This window comes from Coregonus clupeaformis, chromosome 36 (assembly GCF_020615455.1).
Source record: "Coregonus clupeaformis isolate EN_2021a chromosome 36, ASM2061545v1, whole genome shotgun sequence".
Taxonomy (NCBI): Eukaryota; Metazoa; Chordata; class Actinopteri; order Salmoniformes; family Salmonidae; genus Coregonus; species Coregonus clupeaformis.
In genome coordinates this window covers 14,253,723-14,274,952 of record NC_059227.1, presented here as the reverse complement: position 1 = coordinate 14,274,952, position 21,230 = coordinate 14,253,723, and the positions used below count along the sequence as shown (strand labels likewise).

The 21,230-nt window shown below is 40.1% G+C and overlaps 1 protein-coding gene across 2 annotated transcripts in view; it reads right to left on the bottom strand.

The window, feature by feature from the left end:
* Positions 1 to 279: 279 nt before the first annotated feature.
* The window catches only part of itpk1a (inositol-tetrakisphosphate 1-kinase a), an 83,102-nt gene continuing 62,151 nt past the window's right edge, over positions 280 to 21,230 (bottom strand). For both annotated transcript variants that reach the window (XM_041865941.2, XM_041865940.2), the window contains 6 exons: positions 16,954 to 17,052; positions 16,757 to 16,788; positions 15,680 to 15,845; positions 10,040 to 10,107; positions 9,575 to 9,737; positions 280 to 3,624 (listed from right to left, as the gene is read on the bottom strand). In XM_041865941.2, coding sequence (XP_041721875.2) covers positions 3,332 to 3,624; positions 9,575 to 9,737; positions 10,040 to 10,107; positions 15,680 to 15,845; positions 16,757 to 16,788; positions 16,954 to 17,052 — 821 coding nt within the window. In that variant the 3' untranslated portion in view covers positions 280 to 3,331. The remainder of the gene's footprint in view (positions 3,625 to 9,574; positions 9,738 to 10,039; positions 10,108 to 15,679; positions 15,846 to 16,756; positions 16,789 to 16,953; positions 17,053 to 21,230) is intronic.

The window sequence follows — 21,230 nt, the reverse complement described above, 5'->3', positions numbered from 1 at the left end:
AGCACTAGCACGTTAACTAGAATATTAAATTTCCTAAAGAACATGTGTGCACTTGCGAGCTTGTCTTAAAGTCCTATTTCAGTCTCCTTTTTCACCTCATTGCATACCTGATTTACTTAAAAAAGGCACATCAATAGGTGATCCAGGTATGATTATGACATGACACAAGTGGGATGGGGGGGTGCTTCCTCTTTTGTTCTCTATTGCTCCTTTATTGTTCCTCATTTAAGGGGGGGTGGGGTGGGGGGGGATGATGACATTACATCAGACCAACTCATTGAATGCCCTACTCCTTGAAGTTTGCAGTTGTCTAAAAAACACTATTTTTCTCAAAACTTTATTTTTACACTTAAGTGGGTGTATGTCGCTGTATTTATACTTGGGCTACCGCCTTTCAATAGGAAAATGTTATTTTTTTTAATCACTGGAGAACGTTATGGTTGTTGTAGTGATAGTGACTAAAGTAGTAATGGTAGTGACTGGTTATAGTTGAAAAGCACATGTTGGTTTGGTGTCTCTAGTTTGAACGGTTCAAGAGTTACTATTACTGTTGGTGGGTTATTATTTGCCAATTTATGCAATTTTTGAATTGTTATAGTTTAAACATTTCTGAAAATGTTAGTTTTAATGTTTGTAGCTGAAATGGTTGAAGCGCAGTAGCATTTAAAATGTCTACCACTGTTTTCTTATGGTTGGCATTGAATCCATGTATTTATGCTAATTTCTGCAAAGTAAAATAGTTTATAAAAAAGTGTTAGAGAATTGGATAGCCTGAATGTTTTAAAGTTGGTCTTGTAGCATAATTGGCCAAGGAGCAGGACCAATTGGAATAGCTAACACTGTATTCCTATAGTTCTCATTCAAACCCATGTTTAATTTATGCTAATTTAAAATGGTTATAGTTCAAAAAGTATAAATAGCATAACAAATCTGAATGCAAGCAATCTAAGTCAGGTCAGTCTGAACATCTCAAAGTTGGTTTGGTGTTGATAGCTTAAAGCAGTGAAAGATGAGTCTAGAATGTTGACGTCTAGGCCATTTTTTTGCCATTGAAATGCATTGGAGATTATTTTAAATATTGTTGTAGTTCAAAAAGTATACATGCTATCAAAAAGATTCTCAAGCAATGTAATTTGAGTTAGTCTGCACATTTGGAAGTTGATTTCGTGTTAATAGCTTAAATAATTTAAGCGCTATATTGAGGAGAATAAATAGAATAACTAGAAAATGACATTTACTGAAGTAAATGTGGTGTGCTTGCTAATCTTGAAGTAGTTATGGTTGTAAAATAGTTATAGTGATGGCAGTAGTAGGGTTTTCATAGGCTGTGTGTTAGTTATAGTGACCAATTTTGGGGTGGTTTGTAGGTTTGGAGTTATTATAGTGTATTATAGTGGGCTAGAGTGAGTCCCATGTCATCATAAGCTCTATAATGTGTTTTTAAGCTCTTCAAATGTTTTTGTTTGAACATTCTGAAAGTTTTGTGGCAGTGATTTCAGTTAAGAACGTTGAAGCCTGCATTCCATCATTGAAATGGATGGGAATACAACAAGCTTTATAGTTTATAAGGTAGGAATGGTAGCAAAAAGCTCTGTTGAAGCCATTTAAGTTGAGTTGTGCACATATGAACGTTGGGGTGGTGTTTGTAGCTGAAACGGATCAAGAGCAGTGGTGAATCAACATTTCGCCTTTGAAATCTATGGAGCTTTTAAGCAAATGGGCATGAGGATGGGGATGTGGGAGGGCTCAGGGGACAACCAAGGGGTTTTGGGTATTCGGAGCAGCTTCACATAAAATGTATGCTTTAAAATACAAAATAAAACAAAACATCCCATTCAAGCCTATGGAGTTTCTATGCATATTTAAAACAGTTATAGTTCAAAATGTATAAATGGTATCAAAAAGCTGTATACAAGCAACCTATTCCAGACCAGTCTAAACATTTGAAAGTTTGAATAGCATTTCTAGTTTAAACGGTGGAAGACTAGTTACGACCGGAATTCTATTGAAATACATTGGGATTTATGCAAATATGGTTGTAGTGTGAAAAGTATTAGTAGTATCAAAACGTTTTTTTTTTTTCAAGCAACCTGAGCAGTGGCTGTCTGGACGTTTTAAAAGTTGTTTTGGTGTTTGTAAATTTTACAGTTTTGGCACTAAAGGTTCCAGCGTCATAATAAGTATGAACAGTTTCTAAAGTTGTGCTTGCCTAATAAGACTATATAAGAAATCTAGAGCGGTCTTGCCTTCAGCAAGCACATTAATATTAAGAATATGTAAGAAATCTAGTGGTCTTGCCCTCAGCAAGTACATGAATTAGTAACTACCAAAATAATTTAAACACTTGAGTAAATGAGGGATACAAAGTATATTGAAAGCAGGTGCTTCCACACAGGCATGGTTCCTGAGTTAACTAAACAATTAACATCCCATTATGCTTAGGGTCATGTATAAAAATACTGGGCAGGTCATTATTTTGGCTATCATGGCTATGGCCCAATAGGATGACAATGCCCCCATCCACAGGGCACGAGTGGTCACTGAATGGTTTGATGAGCATGAAAATGATGTAAACCATATGCCATGGCCATCTCAGTCACCAGATCTCAATGCAATTGAACACTTACGGGAGATTGTGGAGTGGCGCCTGAAAGCGCTTTCCACCACCACCACCAACAAAACACAAAATGATGGAGTTCCAGACACTTGTAGAATCTATGCTAGGGCTCTCCACCCCTGTTCCTGTAGAGCTACCTTCCTGTAATAACTAAACTGATTCCGTTTATCATCCAGCTAATTACTAGAATCAGGTGTGCTACATTAGGGTTGGAGGAAAACCTACAGGATGGTAGCTCTTCAGGAATAGGGTTGGAGAACCCTGATATATGCCAAGATGCATTGAAGCTCTTCTGGCTCATGGTGGCCCAACACCCTATTAAGACACTATGTTGGCGTTTCATTTATTTAGCCAGCAACCATACAGTGTGGTCCACAGTGATTGACACCCTTGATAAAGATTAGCAAAAATGACAATAAAATAAAGAGCTGTATTTTCATGTCATCCAACAAATGTAAATGCTTGGAGTTTGTTAAATGGGATTGGCACTTGGATTGAAACCTGTGCTATGGTCAGATTACATTTAAAAAGATTACTTATTAAACAATCTCTTTCTCTGAGCAATTGTATAAAATACAATAAAAAAATACAATATAGCTAAGTAATTGAATTATTTATTTGATAGTCATTTTTACTCATCTTTATCAAGGGTGTCACTGTATATTTATATATATTACATACATAATCTTGTTCTTCACTACTAGGGGCTCGGCATTAATGCGAGGAGGCTTTGGTGGGGATGTCAGACACACAATGTTGTTGGAAGTTGGCCGAAACTTCAGAGTCGCACCCCAGTCCCTGATTGCCTCCCCTCTTGACGCCGTCTCCCTCTACGATCCAGGTGTTGGACTCGTTTCCAAGGAGCATGCAGGGTTTCCCACAGTCGGCCAGGGCTGCGGCGGTGGGCTGTCCCCCGACCACGCTGGTCTTCCCAAATGCCCGCTCCTGGAGAACACTTGTGAGATGACTCAGTAGGTCGTCAAAGAACTCCGGGACACCCTCGTAACCTGAATAATAGAAAAGTTCATTTTTTATAGAAATACAATTAAATAAATATTTAGGCAGTAGATTTAGAATGCTAGATGTTTTATAAAAGGGAACACAAGATGTATACAAATACAGGCATTCACAAAATACATCACAACAAATGTAACTATGTAGAAAGGTAATTTCACATGAAGTAAGATTATGTGACTTGCTTCAAGCTCTTTAAAATTATTTTTGTGGTAGTTGAAGACGTTTAAAACCTATTACTTAAGTGAAGCAGCGAAATATAGTCAAAGTGAAATATTTTAAAAGATCTGGTCTGATTACTTTTATAGACTACTATATCAACCTTATTACTTTGGAGTGTGGGGTAGTTAGATCATATTTCAACAAAATAACTACAACACATTGAATCATTGTGGAGATAAAGCAATCCATCTACCCCCCCCCTCCCCCACAAAAAAATTAAAGAAGAAAAAAAGTGGTTGTCCCACTTGCTATCATAAGTTGAATGCACCAATTTGTAATTCCCTCTGGATAAGAGCGTCTGCTAAATGATGTAAAATAAATATGATGGTGCATCTTGTGGAAGAAGTTTAGAAGTTTGTTAGTGTTGAAAGATTGAGGCTGGTGTAGTAGAGAGAGTGACTTATAAATAGTTGAGAGTAGTAGTAGTAGTAGTAGTAGTAGTAGTACTACACTGGGCAAAAATTGGTCGAATCAACGTTGTTTCCACATAATTTCAACAAAAAAATTAAGTTGAATCAACGTTGTTTCCACATAATTTCAACAAAAAAAATTACGTTGAATCAACGTTGTTTCCACATAATTTCAACAAAAAAATTACATGTGATGACATTGAATCAACGTGGAAAAATGATTGGATTTGCAAAAAGTTATCAACGTAAGGGAATTGTATTTTTCAACCAACTTTAAACCTAAATACAAGGACCGTGACATTTCCTGTTGATTTCATGTTGAATTTATGTTAGTTGACAACTCAACCAGATGTAAATCAAAACTAGATGTTGAAATGACATCTGTGCCCAGTGGGAAGTAGCCCAGAAGTACTAGTAGCAATACATCGCAGTAATAATAGTGAATGTCTTAAATAGGTAGGCCACGGGTTAGCTATAGTAAGTGGGTCGCTATTGTTGTTTGGCTAGTGAGTGTGGGGTTTGTTATATTGGGTTAGTTTAGTGTGTTGGGGTGAGCTGTGGGCAATGAGATTGAGGCTGTAACCGGAAAGTGCGTTCGGAAAGTATTCAGGCCCCTTGACATTTTGTTACGTTACAGCCTTATTCTAAAATGGATTCAATGTTTTTTTTTATCCTCAGCAATCTACACACAATACCCCATAATGGCAAAGCAAAAACAGGTTTTTCAAAATGTTTGCTATTTATATATTTTTAAAAAATAAAGTATTCAGACCCTCTGCTATGAGACTCGAAATTGAGCTCAGGTGCATCCTGTTTCTGTTGATCATCCTTGAGATGTTTCTACAACTTGATTGGAGTCCACTTGTGGTAAATTACATTGATAGGACATGATTTGGAAAGGCACACACCTGTCTATATAAGGTCCCACAGTTGACAGTGCATGTCAGAGCAAAAACCAAGCCATGAGGTCGAAGGAATTGTCCGTAGAGCTCCGAGACAAAACTTTCTGCAGCATTAAAGGTCCCCAAGACCACAGTGGCCTCCATCATTCTTAAAATGGAAGAAGTTTGGAACCACAAAGACTCTTCCTAGAGCTGGCCGCCCGGCCAAACTGAGCAATCGGGGGAGAAGGGCCTTGGTCAGGGAGGTGACCAAGAACCTGACGGAGCTGCAGAGTTCCTCTGTGGAGATGGGAGAACCTTCCAGAAGGACAACCATCTATGCAGCACTCCACCAATCAGGCCTTTATGGTAGAGTGGCCAGACGGAAGCCACTCCTCAGTAAAAGGCACATGACAGCCCGCTTGGAGTTTGCCAAAAGGCACCTAAAGACTCTCAGACCATGAGAAACAAGATCCTCTGGTCTGATAAAACCAAGATTAAACTCTTTGGCCTGAATGCCAAGCGTCACGTCTGAAGGAAACCTTGCACCATCCATACGGTGAAGAATGGTGGTGGCAGCATCATGCTGTGGGGGTGTTCGCCTTCCAACAGGGCAACAACCCTAAGCACACAGCCAAGACAACGCAGGAGTGGCTTCGGGACAAGTGGCCCAGCCAGAGTCCAGACTTGAACCCAATCTAACATCTCTGGAGAGACCTGAAAATAGCTGTGCAGCAACACTCCCCATCCAACCTGACAAATCTTGAGAGGATCTGCAGAGAAGAATGGGAGAAACTCCCCAAATACAGGTCTGCCAAGCTTGTAGCGTCATACCCAAGAAGACTTGAGGCTGTAATTGCTGCCAAAGGTGCTTCAACAAAGTACTGAGTTAAGGGTCTGAATACTTATGTAAATGTGATTTTTGGTGGGGGGATAAATTAGCAAAAAATTCTACAACTTTTGCTTTGTCATTATGGGGTATTGTGTGTAGATTGATGAGGGGAAAAAAAACAATTTAATGAATTTTAGAATAAGGCTGTAACCTAACAAAATGTGGAAAAAGTCAAGGGGTCTGAATACTTTCCGAAGGCACTGAAAATATCTGAATGTTAATTGATGACGGCCTCTCTTTTAAATTACATATTCAACAACTTACAAAAAAATTGAAGCTGAAGTTTGGATTTTATTTTAGGAATAAGGCCTGTTTTTCTTTTGAAGCCAGAAGGAGGCTAGTATCAGCTACATTTATGGCTATACTAGACTATGGTGATATTTTATATATGAATGCTTCCGCTCAGTGTTTGAGATCAATTGACACCCTTCGCCATGGAGCATTGACATTTATTTTAAACTGCAAAACCCTTTCGCACCACTGCACTTTATATACCAGGGTTGGCTGGCCTTCTCTAGTCACTCATAGGCTCAGTCACTGGTATACTTTTATTTACAAAGCCATTTTTGGTTTACTACCATTTTATTTGGGCATTTTATTCTTCAGAAATGTGATGGGTACTCTCTTCGTTCGCATGACTTTATCCTGCTAACTGTTCCAAATGTCCGAACTGAATTTGTTAAAAGGGCTTTTATGTACTATGCACCATCGGCTTGGAAAGCCTTACAAAATCGTTTTAAACTGGAAGAACTGGTCCCGATTGGTGTTTTTAAATCATTGATGAAGGATTTTGAGGCTGATTCCTTGACCTGTCAATGTTTTTAATTTGCTGTTTTATGATTCTGTTCTGATTTCAGATTTGAAAAGCAGAGAATATTTAATACGCTCTAGGTTTTTGTCCAAGTTGTTGGGAAAGTGATAAAAATGTCAGTTTGTAAAAGTTTAGATAAAATGTAGTTTGTGGTTACTAGAACAGCTGTATTGTTTGATTGGTAGAATATATTTCCATTCAGATTTCAGATTTGAACAGCAGAGGCGTAGACCAAGATTTCATACGCTCTGTTTTCGTCTAATTTGCTGGAAAAGTGGTCAAAATGTCAGTTGGTTGAGAGAAAATAAAGTTGATGCCGATACGTTTACAGTTTTGGCATGTCAAAGGGTGAAAATGTCATATGGTGCAACTGTCTAAAGGTTGCATTTTAACAAAAGGGTTGCAAAATTGGTACAAGAAAACAGAAAATATTTAACTTTAGCATACATTTACAAGGGTATGTGATGACATAATGAAATGTTGAGCTAGGAAGGAATCATTTTCTTTGAAATACTTTTGTCCACACATTTGAAAAACACTAATATCAAATGGTGCAACCAACATTAACATTTCCTCCATGTGTCATGATACAACATCAAAGCCTATACTGTAGTGGACCCTCCAATTCAGCAGAAAGATAAACAAATCTCCCACAAATGTCACAGTTCTATCCTCTGTCATGACAGGGGATAATTTACAATGTCATATGGTACGACCACAAAAAAAAAACTATTAAAATGGTGTATAATTTAAAAATAGGTTCTATGTTATTAAAGATTATGGTGAATATGCAAGCCTTTCAAATAAACTTTGCCTCATGACCAGAGCTCTAAATTTAAATGTTTCATTGGTAGCACTGGTGCTCCCAACTTTAAAGTTAGGAGCACTACATAAAATGTAGGAGCTACTGTACTTCTGAAGCACATGATGTGCCCTAGAAATGCTGTAAAAACATGTGTATTTAAAAAAGTTAAAATATGATACAAATACCGGTCATTGAAATTACAAAGTAATTTGTGGAATATTAGGTTTTTACATAGGATAGCATTAGCCTTCAGGCTATCTTACCCTGAAGACCGGAAGAGCCATGTCGCTGGATTGACCGCCTAGTTAGCACAGGCGAGCAAACGCAGACTAAACTAGGCAAAGGGGATAGCCAGCAGTACTACCGTGTGGCAGGTAGAAATGCATGGTTAGCTTGCCTTGCAGTGAGCTAGTCGAGATAGCCCAAGCCTTGCATTATGGGCTAGCTGAGTCACACTAGCTAGCTAACCGGAGGGGTGACCAAGGGGTAGAATGAATTTCTACACAAGCAATGCTACAATACCGTGTTTCAGGTAGGATTGCATGGTTAGCTTACCTTGCAGCAAGCTAGCAGAGCTAGCTTAAAGGAAAACTCCACCCAAAACCTATTTTGGTATTTGTTTCATTAGTCCATTGTTGATATAGTCCCAACATGTCAGCAATCAAGTTTTCAAGATATGCAACTTTCAATATACAGAAATCTGGCCCACATGATGCATCTTATGATGCTGCATTTTGAAGATGCATGTCAGTTATAATTTCTTCCTAGCAAACCATGTACCTGTCAAACAAATACTTAGCATGTGGGTATGTACAGTATGCCTTAAGATCTGCTTAATGACTTCAATAGCTTTCAAAGCCTGCCCTCTGGAATTAAAGGGGCAATCTGAGATTGGTGAAAAACAAGATATGATTTTGATCTCATGAATGAGCAATCATTGCATCCATTGCTCGGTCTATGAATCTGAGAGTGGTTATGTTTCTCCAGCTGCAGACAAGCTGTCAACCACCAAAAAGAGTGGTGTGGGGTCTGCTTTGTTGTTGTTTGAATCCCAGATTGTTCCTTTAAACCTTGTGTCATACCATTTCAGATAACATGGTGTAACTTCTATTTCCATTCCCAAATGCTTCCAGTTACAGCAATACTGTTTCTCTCTCTACAGCAAATTATAGCGGTCGCACCGTATGACATTTTTCACAGGACTAAACATCTTATTTAATAATGAAATTAAATCATTTCAATTTTAAACTATCATTAGTTCAAAGACTAGACTTCTGTGAAGATAAAACATGTATTTGAACGTTAATTCATTAAACAAATTTTTTTCACACTTGAAAAAACATATTTGTCAACTCCCTGGTAGAAGATGTTTGTTCCAATTTCAGATTTGAATAGCAAAGAAGCAGACTAAGATTTCATACGGTCTAAGTTTTTATCTATGTTGTTGGGAAAGTGTTAAAAGTAGCTGATTTGTGTCAAAATATATACAATACATACAATGGGAGTTTAATAGTTGAAATATTATCAAAAAGTTGTATGCAAACACACTGGTCCTGACCAGTTTACACGTTTTAAAGTTTAAATGGCGTTTCTAGCTTAAACTGTGTAAGAGGAGTAGCGTTCCAAAGAATAACTACATGTATAATAAGTCAGAAATAAGTTGTACATTATTTAAAAAGTGTGGCTGCTGTCACATTAATAAAACAAATATTGTTTTATTCTTAACAATGTTGGTTAGGTTTGGCATATGTGAGTATAACTTTTCAGTTTATTAATTCTCTCCATTTAATGATAGAACTTTACTTTAATGGACCACAACCACTTCCTACTCCATCTGATTTTTGAACACCATAGCTGCAGCTTGAATTAGGTCCATTGAATGACACCACCGCACCCTGTGGAAACATGAGAATTGCACATACCTGGAAATGCGTTGATGTCAATGACTGCATGCTGCCCTGTCTGGTTGCTGATGATGATGTCAATGCCAAACAGGGACACATCCAGTGCTCGCCGCAGACACCTGGAGATCTCCCTGATGACATCATCAATAGGCACCCTGGACACCCCCTCCACATTGTCCCTCTACACACCACACAGACAAATGGACGGACAGACAGACACATAGTAAAGAGGGAAAGTTGACAAGATCAATTCTGGTTATGCTGTTAGTACCAACACAAATTGCAAGGCTACAGTAGAGGAAGAGAGACAGATCGACAGACATAAGGTCAGTTCTGTGAATGCCGTTGTACCAATTACTATATAGCAAGGCCCTGACAAAGCAAGAACAAAAAATTATTTAAAAAAAGATATTGCCCATATTTTGTCAATCAAAATGGCTGTGCACATTTTCAGAATATGCTTTGGTCTGAGGTTTCACTTACAGAATTCAGGTCGGAAGCACACTCTGGCTTGGACACATCGTGACTGTGGAAAAAAATGGGTTTTCTCTCTGGAAAACAGAAACCAGGCAGTTGACTAGGTTTGTAAAGAACAGACACTAATGAAGTCAGAGAGCAACCACATTAAATTAAATTTGCTACATGTAACATTTTAGCCACACATTCGATTTCTTCAGTTCTCTTTTAAGGACACTGCTAAGAAACCTAAAATGGCTTAGTTCTGCTTTTTACCTGATCATAATCCCCAAAATATCAGTTGCAAGGACGTGAAGAAGTTTTGTATTGCTAATGTTTTTGCTATTGTCATCCTCGTGAATGAGAACCAATTGTAATTCAGTAAGTTGTACACACAACTAGTTGTCTAGTTGCCAAATTGCTAATTTGCAGTAAAAATGCTAATTAGTCCTGTCACACTGACTTCTAAAAAGTATGTTTTACTCCTGTGGATTTATATTCCTTTGCTACTACTGGTATGCAATTGACAGTTGGAGCTAGTTGCAGGTGGAAATGTTAAATGTAGCTATATTCCAGTTTCCCAATGTGGACATCGCTAAAAGTACACATTTTACCTTATGCTCATTTCTGATGTGTCTCTACTAAAATGACTAGCTCTCTCAATAAAAAATATGTCCTGTCGGTCTTTAAGGCTTAAAGGCCCACTCCTCGACTAACACACCTGATTCAACTACTCAAGGGCTATTGATTATATACAGTGAGGGAAAAAAGTATTTGATCCCCTGCTGATTTTGTACATTTGCCCACTGACAAAGAAATTATCAGTCTATAATTTTAATGGTAGGTTTATTTGAACAGTGAGACAGAATAACAACAACAAAAATCCAGAAAAACGCATGTCAAAAATGTTATACATTGATTTGCATTTTAATGAGGGAAATAAGTATTTGACCCCCTCTCAATCAGAAAGATTTCTGGCTCCCAGGTGTCTTTTATACAGGTAACGAGCAGAGATTAGGAGCACACTCTTAAAGGGAGTGCTCCTAATCTCAGTTTGTTACCTGTATAAAAGACATGTCCACAGAAGCAATCAATCAATCAGATTCCAAACTCTCCACCATGGCCAAGACCAAAGTGCTCCCCAATGATGTCAGGGACAAGATTGTAGACCTACACAAGGCTGGAATGGGCTACAAGGCCATCACCAAGCAGCTTGGTGAGAAGGTGACAACAGTTGGTGCGATTATTCGCAAATGGAAGAAACACAAAATAACTGTCAATCTCCCTCAGCCTGGGGCTCCATGCAAGATCTCACCTCGTGGAGTTGCAATGATCATGAGAACAGTGAGGAATCAGCCCAGAACTACACGGGAGGATCTTGTCAATGATCTCAAGGCAGCTGGGACCATAGTCACCAAGAAAACAATTGGTAACACACTACGCCGTGAAGGACTGAAATCCTGCAGCACCGCATGGTCCCCCTGCTCAAGAAAGCACATATACATGCCCGTCTGAAGTTTGCCAATGAACATCTGAATGATTCAGAGGGGAACTGGGTGAAAGTGTTGTGGTCAGATGAGACCAAAATCGAGCTCTTTGGCATCAACTCAACTCGCCGTGTTTGGAGGAGGAGGAATGCTGTCTATGACCCCAAAAACACCATCCCCACCGTCAAACATGGAGGTGGAAACATTATGCTTTGGGGGTGTTTTTCTGCTAAGGGGACAGGACAACTTCACCGCATTAAAGGGACGATGGACGGGGCCATGTACCGTCAAATCTTGGGTGAGAACCTCCTTCCCTCAGCCAGGGCATTGACAATGGGTCGTGGATGGGTATTCCAGCATGACAATGACCCAAAACACACAGCCAAGGCAACAAAGGAGTGGCTCAAAGAAGAAGCAAATGTTGGTCCTGGAGTGGCCTAGCCAATCTCCAGACCTTAATCCCATAGAAAATCTGTGGAGGGAGCTGAAGGTTTGAGTTGCCAAACGTCAGCCTCGAAACCTTAATGACTTGGAGAAGATCTGCAAATAGGAGTGGGACAAAATCCCTCCTGAGATGTGTGCAAACCTGGTGGCCAACTACAAGAAACGTCTGACATCTGTGATTGCCAACAAGGGTTTTGCCACCAAGTACTAAGTCATGTTTTGAAAAGGGGTCAAATACTTATTTCCCTTGTCAATTTATAACATTTTTGACATGCGTTTTTCTGGATTTTGTTGTTGTTATTCTGTCTCTCACTGTTCAAATAAACCTACCATTAAAATTATAGACTGATCATGTCTTTGTCAGTGGGCAAACGTAAAAAATCAGCAGGGGATCAAATACTTTTTTCCCTCACTAACTGAATGAATACAATCAGGGGTGTGTAATAAAATGTACATGTCCTGGTGGTCCACCAAGTGATAGTTCACTTTTTAAAGTTGCAGTTCATTTCCAACTTCCATAGGGAAGCGGTTTTCAAATCTCTCCTTGGGGACCCGCAGACATTTCACAATTTTGTTATAGCCCTGAACTAGTTCAGGTAACTGATTTACCTAATCAAGGTTCTGATAATTAGTTGACAAGTTGAATCAGGTGTGCTAGCCCTTTAATAGTTCAAATATGGAATGGCTGGGGGTTCCCGAGGAGAGGTTTGAAATCCCCTGCCCTAGGGTCTTGTTGTAAACTGCAACAAAAAAAGAAAAAAAGAAAAAGAGGGAAATGAACTATCCCTTTAAGCAGAAGGAAGTTTTTTGTGTGGCAGTTTAGCATTAGCACAGAAGGGGGCAGAAATGTCCATGCAGACTCTCAGATTAAAAAAGATTGATCCACTCTGATGACTGTACTGCTGTGAGTGACTCACACGCTAATGAATACCTTGCTCAGTGAACCAGGGAAATGGAACCTATACACAAACATGGGACGAGCACAAACATTGACACAAAGAAGGGAATTGTTTGGGAATGCATCAGCGGTGCTTTACGTCAAACAGAGCAACTCGGAAATCCCATTAACAGTCATTTAATTTGGCATGTGGCCCCCTGCCATGGTTAAACAGAAGACGTGTTTATAAACGGCGGTAAATCAAGTGTCTTCATAAGGTAATGTGCCAGTTTACAGTGGTCTCTAAGAAATGGGACAATTCTGAAGTGGCACCTACTCCCAATATAGTGCACTGACTCTGGTTAAAAGTAGTGCATGAGAATAGGGTGCTATTTCAGATGCAAATTTAGATAAGCTGGTGAGGGGATTTCAATTCGGACACCATCTGTACTTTTAACACTTTTCTAATCAAAACGCACAATTCAAACCTACTCTATACGCCGACATTTGAAATGGGACAAGCTCGATTTGGGTTAGAATAGGGCAGGGTTGGGCTAAATGGATCTGCTATGAGTTTCAGGTAAGGTGGCATGAGTAGACTCAGTATCGCCTAATTTTTTTTTCTTCTATTTAACCTTTAACTAGGCAAGTCAGTTAAGAACAAATTCTTATTAACAATGACAGCCTACCCTGGACGACCCTGGGCCAATTGTGCGCCGCCCTATGGGACTCCCAATCACAGCCTGGAATCGAACCAAGGTCTGTGGTGACGCATCTAGCACTGAGATGCAGTGCCTTAGACTGCTGCGCCACTCAGGAGCCCAAATCTAAGATGTGTCAAATAAATTATATCCAGCAGAGATCAGCAGAGACATTCAATCCCCTTCTGGATCAAGATCCCTGTTGCCTAAATTGTTTTGTGCAGGTTTTTTGTTGAAATAGCGCCCCTTGTGTGCACATTTGGTAATACCGTATACCCCGGTATGGTACAGAGATGGTATGACGGTATTAAAATCTGGGTACTGCCCAACACCATCGCCTAATACAAAAAATATACAGTGAGGGGAAAAAAGTATTTGATCCCCTGCTGATTTTGTACGTTTGCCCACTGACAATGATCAGTCTATAATTTTAATGGTAGGTTTATTTGAAGAGTGAGAGACAGAATAACAACAAAATAATCCAGAAAAACGCATGTCAAAAATGTTATAAATTGATTTGCATTTTAAAATGAGGGAAATAAGTATTTGACCCGCTCTCAATCAGAAAGATTTCTGGCTCCCAGGTGTCTTTTATACAGGTAACGAGCTGAGATTAGGAGCACACTCTTAAAGGGAGTGCTCCTAAACTCAGCTTGTTACCTGTATAAAAGACATGTCCACAGAAGCAATCAATCAATCAGATTCCAAACTCTCCACCATGGCCAAGACCAAAGTGCTCTCCAAGGATGTCAGGGACAAGATTGTAGACCTACACAAGGCTGGAATGGGCTACAAGACCATCGCCAAGCAGCTTGGTGAGAAGGTGACAACAGTTGGTGCGATTATTCGCAAATGGAAGAAACACAAATGACCTGTCAATCTCCCTCGGCCTGGGGCTCCATGCAAGATCTCACCTCGTGGAGTTGCAATGATCATGAGAACGGTGAGGAATCAGCCCAGAACTACACGGGAGGATCTTGTCAATGATCTCAAGGCAGCTGGGACCATAGTCACCAAGAAAACAATTGGTAACACACTACGCCGTGAAAGACTGAAATCCTGCAGCGCCCGCAAGGTCCCGCTGCTCAAGAAAGCACATATACAGGGCCGTCTGAAGTTTGCCAATGAACATCTGAATGATTCAGAGAAGAACTGGGTGAAAGTGTTGTGGTCAGATGAGACCAAAATCGAGCTCTTTGGCATCAACTCAACTCGCCGTGTTTGGAGGAGGAGGAATGCTGCCTATGACCCCAAGAACACCATCCTCACCGTCAAACATGGAAGTGGAAACATTATGCTTTGGGGGTGTTTCTCTGCTAAGGGGACAGGACAACTTCACTGCATCAAAGGGACGATGGACGGGGCCATGTACCGTCAAATCTTGGGTGAGAACCTCCTTCCCTCAGCCAGGGCATTGAAAATGGGTCGTGGATGGGTATTCCAGCATGACAATGACCCAAAACACACGGCCAAGGCAACAAAGGAGTGGCTCAAGAAGAAGCACATTAAGGTCCTGGAGTGGCCTAGCCAGTCTCCAGACCTTAATCCCATAGAAAATCTGTGGAGGGAGCTGAAGGTTCGAGTTGCCAAACGTCAGTCTCGAAACCTTAATGACTTGGAGAAGATCTGCAAAGAGGAGTGGAACAAAATCCCTCCTGAGATGTGTGCAAACCTGGTGGCCAACTACAAGAAACGTCTGACCTCTGATTGCCAACAAGGGTTTTGCCACCAAGTACTAAGTCATGTTTTGCAGAGGGGTCAAATACTTCTTTCCCTCATTAAAATGCAAATCAATTTATAACATTTTTGACATGCGTTTTTCTGGATTTTTTGTTGTTATTCTGTCTCTCACTGTTCAAATAAACCTACCATTAAAATTATAGACTGATCATGTCTTTGTCAGTGGGCAAACGTACAAAATCAGCAGGGGATCAAATACTTTTTTCCCCTCACTGTATATAGCCCCCACTCCTAGGTACTTCATGAAGATTTGAAAAGATTGAATAGGTATAAGAAACATGGGAATAGGGTGAAATGTTCGTGTGCCCATATTGTTTACTTACGTCAATACCATTTTAGTATATAGGAGGCAGGGGCTATGTGTTATAAGGTGTTGGGAATGGGTACATTTTGAAGCTGGGAATTGGGTATATCTGACCTGCAGGTCCAAAAGGGAAGTTTCTGATAGAAGGCCTCTCCACCACGTAGTAGGCTTCTCCCACCACATACACCTTGTAGAGTACAGCATCGTGGTTAATGAAGTTCTGGATCACACACGGGGGCTTAACATCCTTCAGGTCCTCCTCACTGAATATGATGGCCATCTATGGGGGGAATAACATGTAAGACTCGTGCATCTGTTCATTCAATTTCATCAAACCTCCCTTGTTATCCCTCTGTCAGTTCAGTGATGGGTAGAATCCACTGTCTGTGATCTCATTCAGCCATACTCTCTTAAAACATGCCTGTGTTCAAATAGTATTTGTCTTCTCTGAAATACATTGATTTTGATTGAGCCTACCTGGAGTGCCAGATGGGTGAGGTTTGCACTTTTGGGACTATTCCATTAGTTTATTGCACCAGCCAAGTAAAATGATTTGAAAGATCCTCAAAACCCATTGTCAACAATAACATATTGACAATGTGACATTTTTGTGCAGTAACTAAAAATGTTTGGCCACTATCACAATAAAATGATCAGTGCCGCAATGTTTCCCCACCAGATAGAGGGCACTAATACCCAATATCCTTTTTGGTGTTTTGTGATTTTGTTTTGAGGTTTCTTTTTTGGTAGAAATCTATGCAAAAAAAGTTGTGGACTTTAAAAAATAATCTCTAGAACAAGCCAATGTCTGGTGATTCTTTTACAATCCACACATATTTTGAACCCCTATTATATCACAACCATTTTAACAGAATAGCCTGTAAACCCAACCTATTTTTATGACCAAGGCGAGTCTGAGTACACAATGATAAAAAGCACATGACTACCTAACTGTACGCTTACTCAGACCCAACTCGTAATACAATCACTCATTAGTGAGACATTATGGTCTTGAACATCCCTTTAGGTCAATATTGCTAAAAGCTTTCGCAAGAGAGTAGGTAGCGATTGTTAGGGGAGTTACCATAAGGATAGGATGAAGTCATGGTTGGGGCAAATTTAATTTCAATTAAGTCAATGCAGGCACAAATGTGATCTTGTAATAATGATTTTAAAAAACGAATTTCTTACCTCATGGGAGTTGGAGTTTGGAGTTTTACAAACTGTAGAGGTGAAAAGGAAAGTGTAAAATATTAGGACATCATTCTATTCAGTCAAGCAAAGTTCTGAAAATTAAGCTAGACTTGAATATGTTTTATAAGAGACCCTGTAGAAGTCTCCAGAAATGTTCTGGTAACCAAACATGTAGAGAATGTGATCTTACGTACTGAAAGGGAAGGTAATGCCATGTTTCTGGATGTCTTTGAGAGTGTCGGTTCCACACTCACTCCTTAGAACCATGAAGGGAGGAGAGCAGATCCTTTCATCTATAGAAAAGAGGGAGAGAAAGAGAGAGATACTGTTATTCCTCTATCCTTGCCATTTTAATCACTATACTGTTTACTATAATCATGCTTATTTGTATACATTCCTTAATAATGTAAGTACATAGAAAAGGAAGGAGAGAGATATTTAAAAAGTGTGTGTGTATATATACACACACGACTACAACCCTGAGCATCATAAAATCATCAACTGTAAACAGTTTGATAATAACTTGTTATATCAGTCAATGTGAAGAAAAGTTGAAAAAATTCTTAATCAGTTAGGGAAGATGTAACAATCCTTTGATCTCTCAGCAAACCTCTGTTGAAATATATAGCCATGTGTGTCATGACCCCTTGACTTGCTGTGCTATGTTGTTTAACCACATGCTTGTCTGTTGGAGTTGAGACTGCGTGAAAACAATTACTTTAAATCACAATAAAAAAGGTCAACTGCTACAGCTCTCGCTCTCTCTAGCTCTCCCCAATATCTCCTCTTCCTTCTAAGGTCTCAGGGGAGCCGTTCAGCTGTGATGGCTTCGAGTCCCGCTGTCTTTGGTGCAGCTGTTTCTAGCAGAGCATGCAAAAAGTCTGCTTGTTTGCAACATTTTCACACTCTCTCTGTGGTTTGTCTACCTGGTCTTTCTCTCAGTCTCCATCAACCCTTTCATTCTCTCTCAGTTGAGATTGTAATCTCTCCCTTTCCCTCTTCTCTCTCCATACCGCTCTTCCCCCAGTCTCTCCCACACTCTTCCTCTATACCCCTTTTCTTTCCCTTTACCACCTGCTATGGCTCTCATTATGCTCCTCTGGGCGTCATCTAGGCGTCCAGTGGTATGTTTATATTTGCTCACTGTGACCCTCGATCTCTGTCTCCGTGTGTTTGGATAAGCCGTTTTGATAAGCCGTCTCTTAGCAAGGACGCCATGGCTATAGCCTTGTCACCCAGCCATACAAAGACCCTGAGACAAACGAGGGCCTTGGGGCAGAGCGTGCGCGCGCACACACGCATGTAAACACAAGTCTCGTTCACATTACCTATAAGCACTCCGTTCATTGCGCCGGTTGTCATGCCTTTCAAATGGGGACTTCCACAACGGCATGGAAAGGCAACGCCCCCTTGCGGTTGAAGGCTCCGTTGCGAGACGGACGCCACATACTTTGACATTTTTCTAACTTTGCATCATCTTCAGTCCAGCCAGTCTGACAAAGAACAAGAAGTTACCAAACCACCGAAGATGAAAATGTGGTTTTCGGTGATGGTTTTATGGGATAGCTAACAACTTGTAAACAATTACCCATTCCTGTAAGTGAGTACTATTTTAATCGTAACATTAAATAACACACATTGGCCGTTAAGCCAATTATATGACTGTTGCCTCCCATTTAAGTTTGTAATGGTAATAACTTCATTTTTATTATTAGTTGGAGGTCACTAGCTACAATGGTATTTTCAACCTAGCTAGCTGCTCTGCAGTGCAAGCTAGCTTGACTTGCTTTAAAGTTAGAGAAACAAGTTTATGAAAAAGTAACTAAACAAAACGTGTTTTATTTTCACCTGAAACAATATATTTATCCTGTCTTGATTGAAAGGGTCATATTTTGTAATCTACCAAATTAAATGCAATCTCTGACGAGAGACAGGCTTTCCATCTTGCGTTACAAACATTACACTTGTCCGTTCAGTAGCCCCGTGAAGATTACGTACGGCTTCATGAAATATGTCATGATGGAAACGGGGCAGCACATACACACACACCACCATGCAGACAGACAGACACAGAAAGATTGAGCTCTCCCTCGCTCTGTGTGTGTCTTGCTAGCTGTCACTCCAAATGGCAAGGGGCTGAAGCTCATTGGCTGAAACTCAAATTGCTAGGGGGCTGACCCGTGGGGGTAAATGTAGGGGAAATGGTGCCGCAAAGCTTCCAGAAAACAGTCGCTTTCAAACTAGGGATTTCATGGCTAATTGAGGAAGCTGAAACGGTAATTCTGCTTGTAGATTATGCATGTATGAACTAGACACTGACACATCCAGCCCAAAACGTGAGGTTTAAAAAAAACACTTACTAGTCGCCAAAGTACCGGAGCATGTCTTTAAGGGGTTCATGTAAATTGATAGTCTTCCATCCTCACAATCCACAATGTTCCCAATTATCGACCCTTGCAGGATGAAATACTGAAACTGCTCCATCTTGAAAACTTGACTGCTGACATTTTTGCACAACAGTGGACATATTTTTTGCACACGTCAAGCATTTCATTGAGCCCACCCAGAGTATTATATTGGCAGGGTTTAGATACCAAATATCCTTCAAGTCCACTTGCCATGTAAAGCCTGACTCCAGATACTGGCTTTTACAAATAATCTCTACTACCCATTTTAGAAATATAAAGCAACATTTATATGAACCCCTTTCAAACAGCCCCTTATTTACCACTTAATTGCAGGTATACACCCCCTTTATACATTTAACTGGCAAATTGGGAAGGCTGGGGTGTGTTAAACCATGGGGGCTGTTTGCATTTCAAATTAGGGAGGTGTTAAACAATGGAAGTGTTAATTAAATTTACCTGCAAAAAAGCAGAGAACCATTCACACAGACCCAAAACCTGTATATTCGTTACAAGGCCTGTGAAAATGCTGGAATCATGACTAGGTATTTAGGTGGGTTTTAATTTAACATGTTTTTTACCCCCTAACAAAGAGCTCGATTTTCATCTCATAAGACCATAGCACCCGGTTCCAATCCAAATGCCGTTTAGCAAACTCCAGGCGTTCACATTTGTCGGTTGCTCGCAAAGGCTTTTTTTCTGGAAACCCTTCCAAATAGCCTATTGGCATGGAGGTGGCGTCTAATTGTAGATTTGGAGACCCGAAGATGTGACCAAGTTATGTAATTCTCCAACTTTGGCTCTTGGATTTTTCTTTGCCTCCCAAGCCATCTTCCTCATGTGCGTGCGGACAAGATGCCTGGCATTGGACGCAAGTGCAAGTTGACCACTGTTCCAGTGGTTTTAAACTTCTTAATTGTTGCCCTAATAGTGGTAAGGGTTATTTTATTTAGCAATTGTTTTGGTACCCATTGCCTGATTTATAAATGTCAACAACCATGTCTCTTTTCGTTTGTGAGTTCTTTGCCTTTTCCCATTGTGATGGATGACCAAAAGGATTTTACATAAGTGTTACTTCATTTTTATACCCCAGTGAAACAGGAAGCCATGGAATGCCACAATACTATTCCTTAAAATGAGAATAACTTAAAAGTATAATGTTAATGCAAATTGAATTGTTTGATTTTATTTATAAGAATCTTATAATTTTGACACCGACAGGTAACTGCCAACATAAAGGAAACACTTGAGTAAATTAGGGATACAAAGTATATTGAAGATCCTAACCCAATGAAACACTTATGGAAGATTCTGGAGCGGCGCCTGAGACAGCGTTTTCCACCATCATCCACAAAACACTAAATTATGGAATTTCTCATGGAAGAATGATATCGCATCCCTCCAATAGAGTTCCAGACACTTGTTGAATCTATGCCAAGGCAATAGAATCTTGTGATGATACATCTTGCTTATCTCAGGGATTGACCCAAGATGAACCTTAAGTGCGCAATATGTTTAAGTTGCAACTTATTCTGTTTAGGTTTATTAGATGCTAATTGAACACTAAGTGCGGGAGCCTCCTCAGTTCATATGTTAGTAGAAGTTCTAGGATAGTGAGAGGTGAGCGCATAGTTGGGATTTTATTTGTGTTTTACCGCTTGTTCGAGGTCGCGCCGTGCTTTTTTGGCATCGGCCAGACAATGTGTTTGTTATTTTTATTTTCATATTTTTTTCTGTCCTATGTGTGTATGCCTGTTAAATGTGGGTTGATGGGGAGGGTAAAGGTTGGGGAAAGTAGGGGAACAGGGTGGAGAGTAAAGGTGCTTGCGGGGGGGGAGGGGTGGGTTGGATACTGCTCGGGTGTAGGTGCTACATATGCTGATCGTGATGGTTTGGTGCGCTTTCTTACCTTTTTAGTGAGTTACATGTTATGCAGGCCACCATAGGAACTACAAATGAGAGGAGGGCGGGACTTACATTCACTTCCTGGAATGTCAAGGGTTTAAACGAACCAATTAAGAGAGGCAGGGTCCTAGCCCACTTGAAAGCACTTTCGTCTGATATTA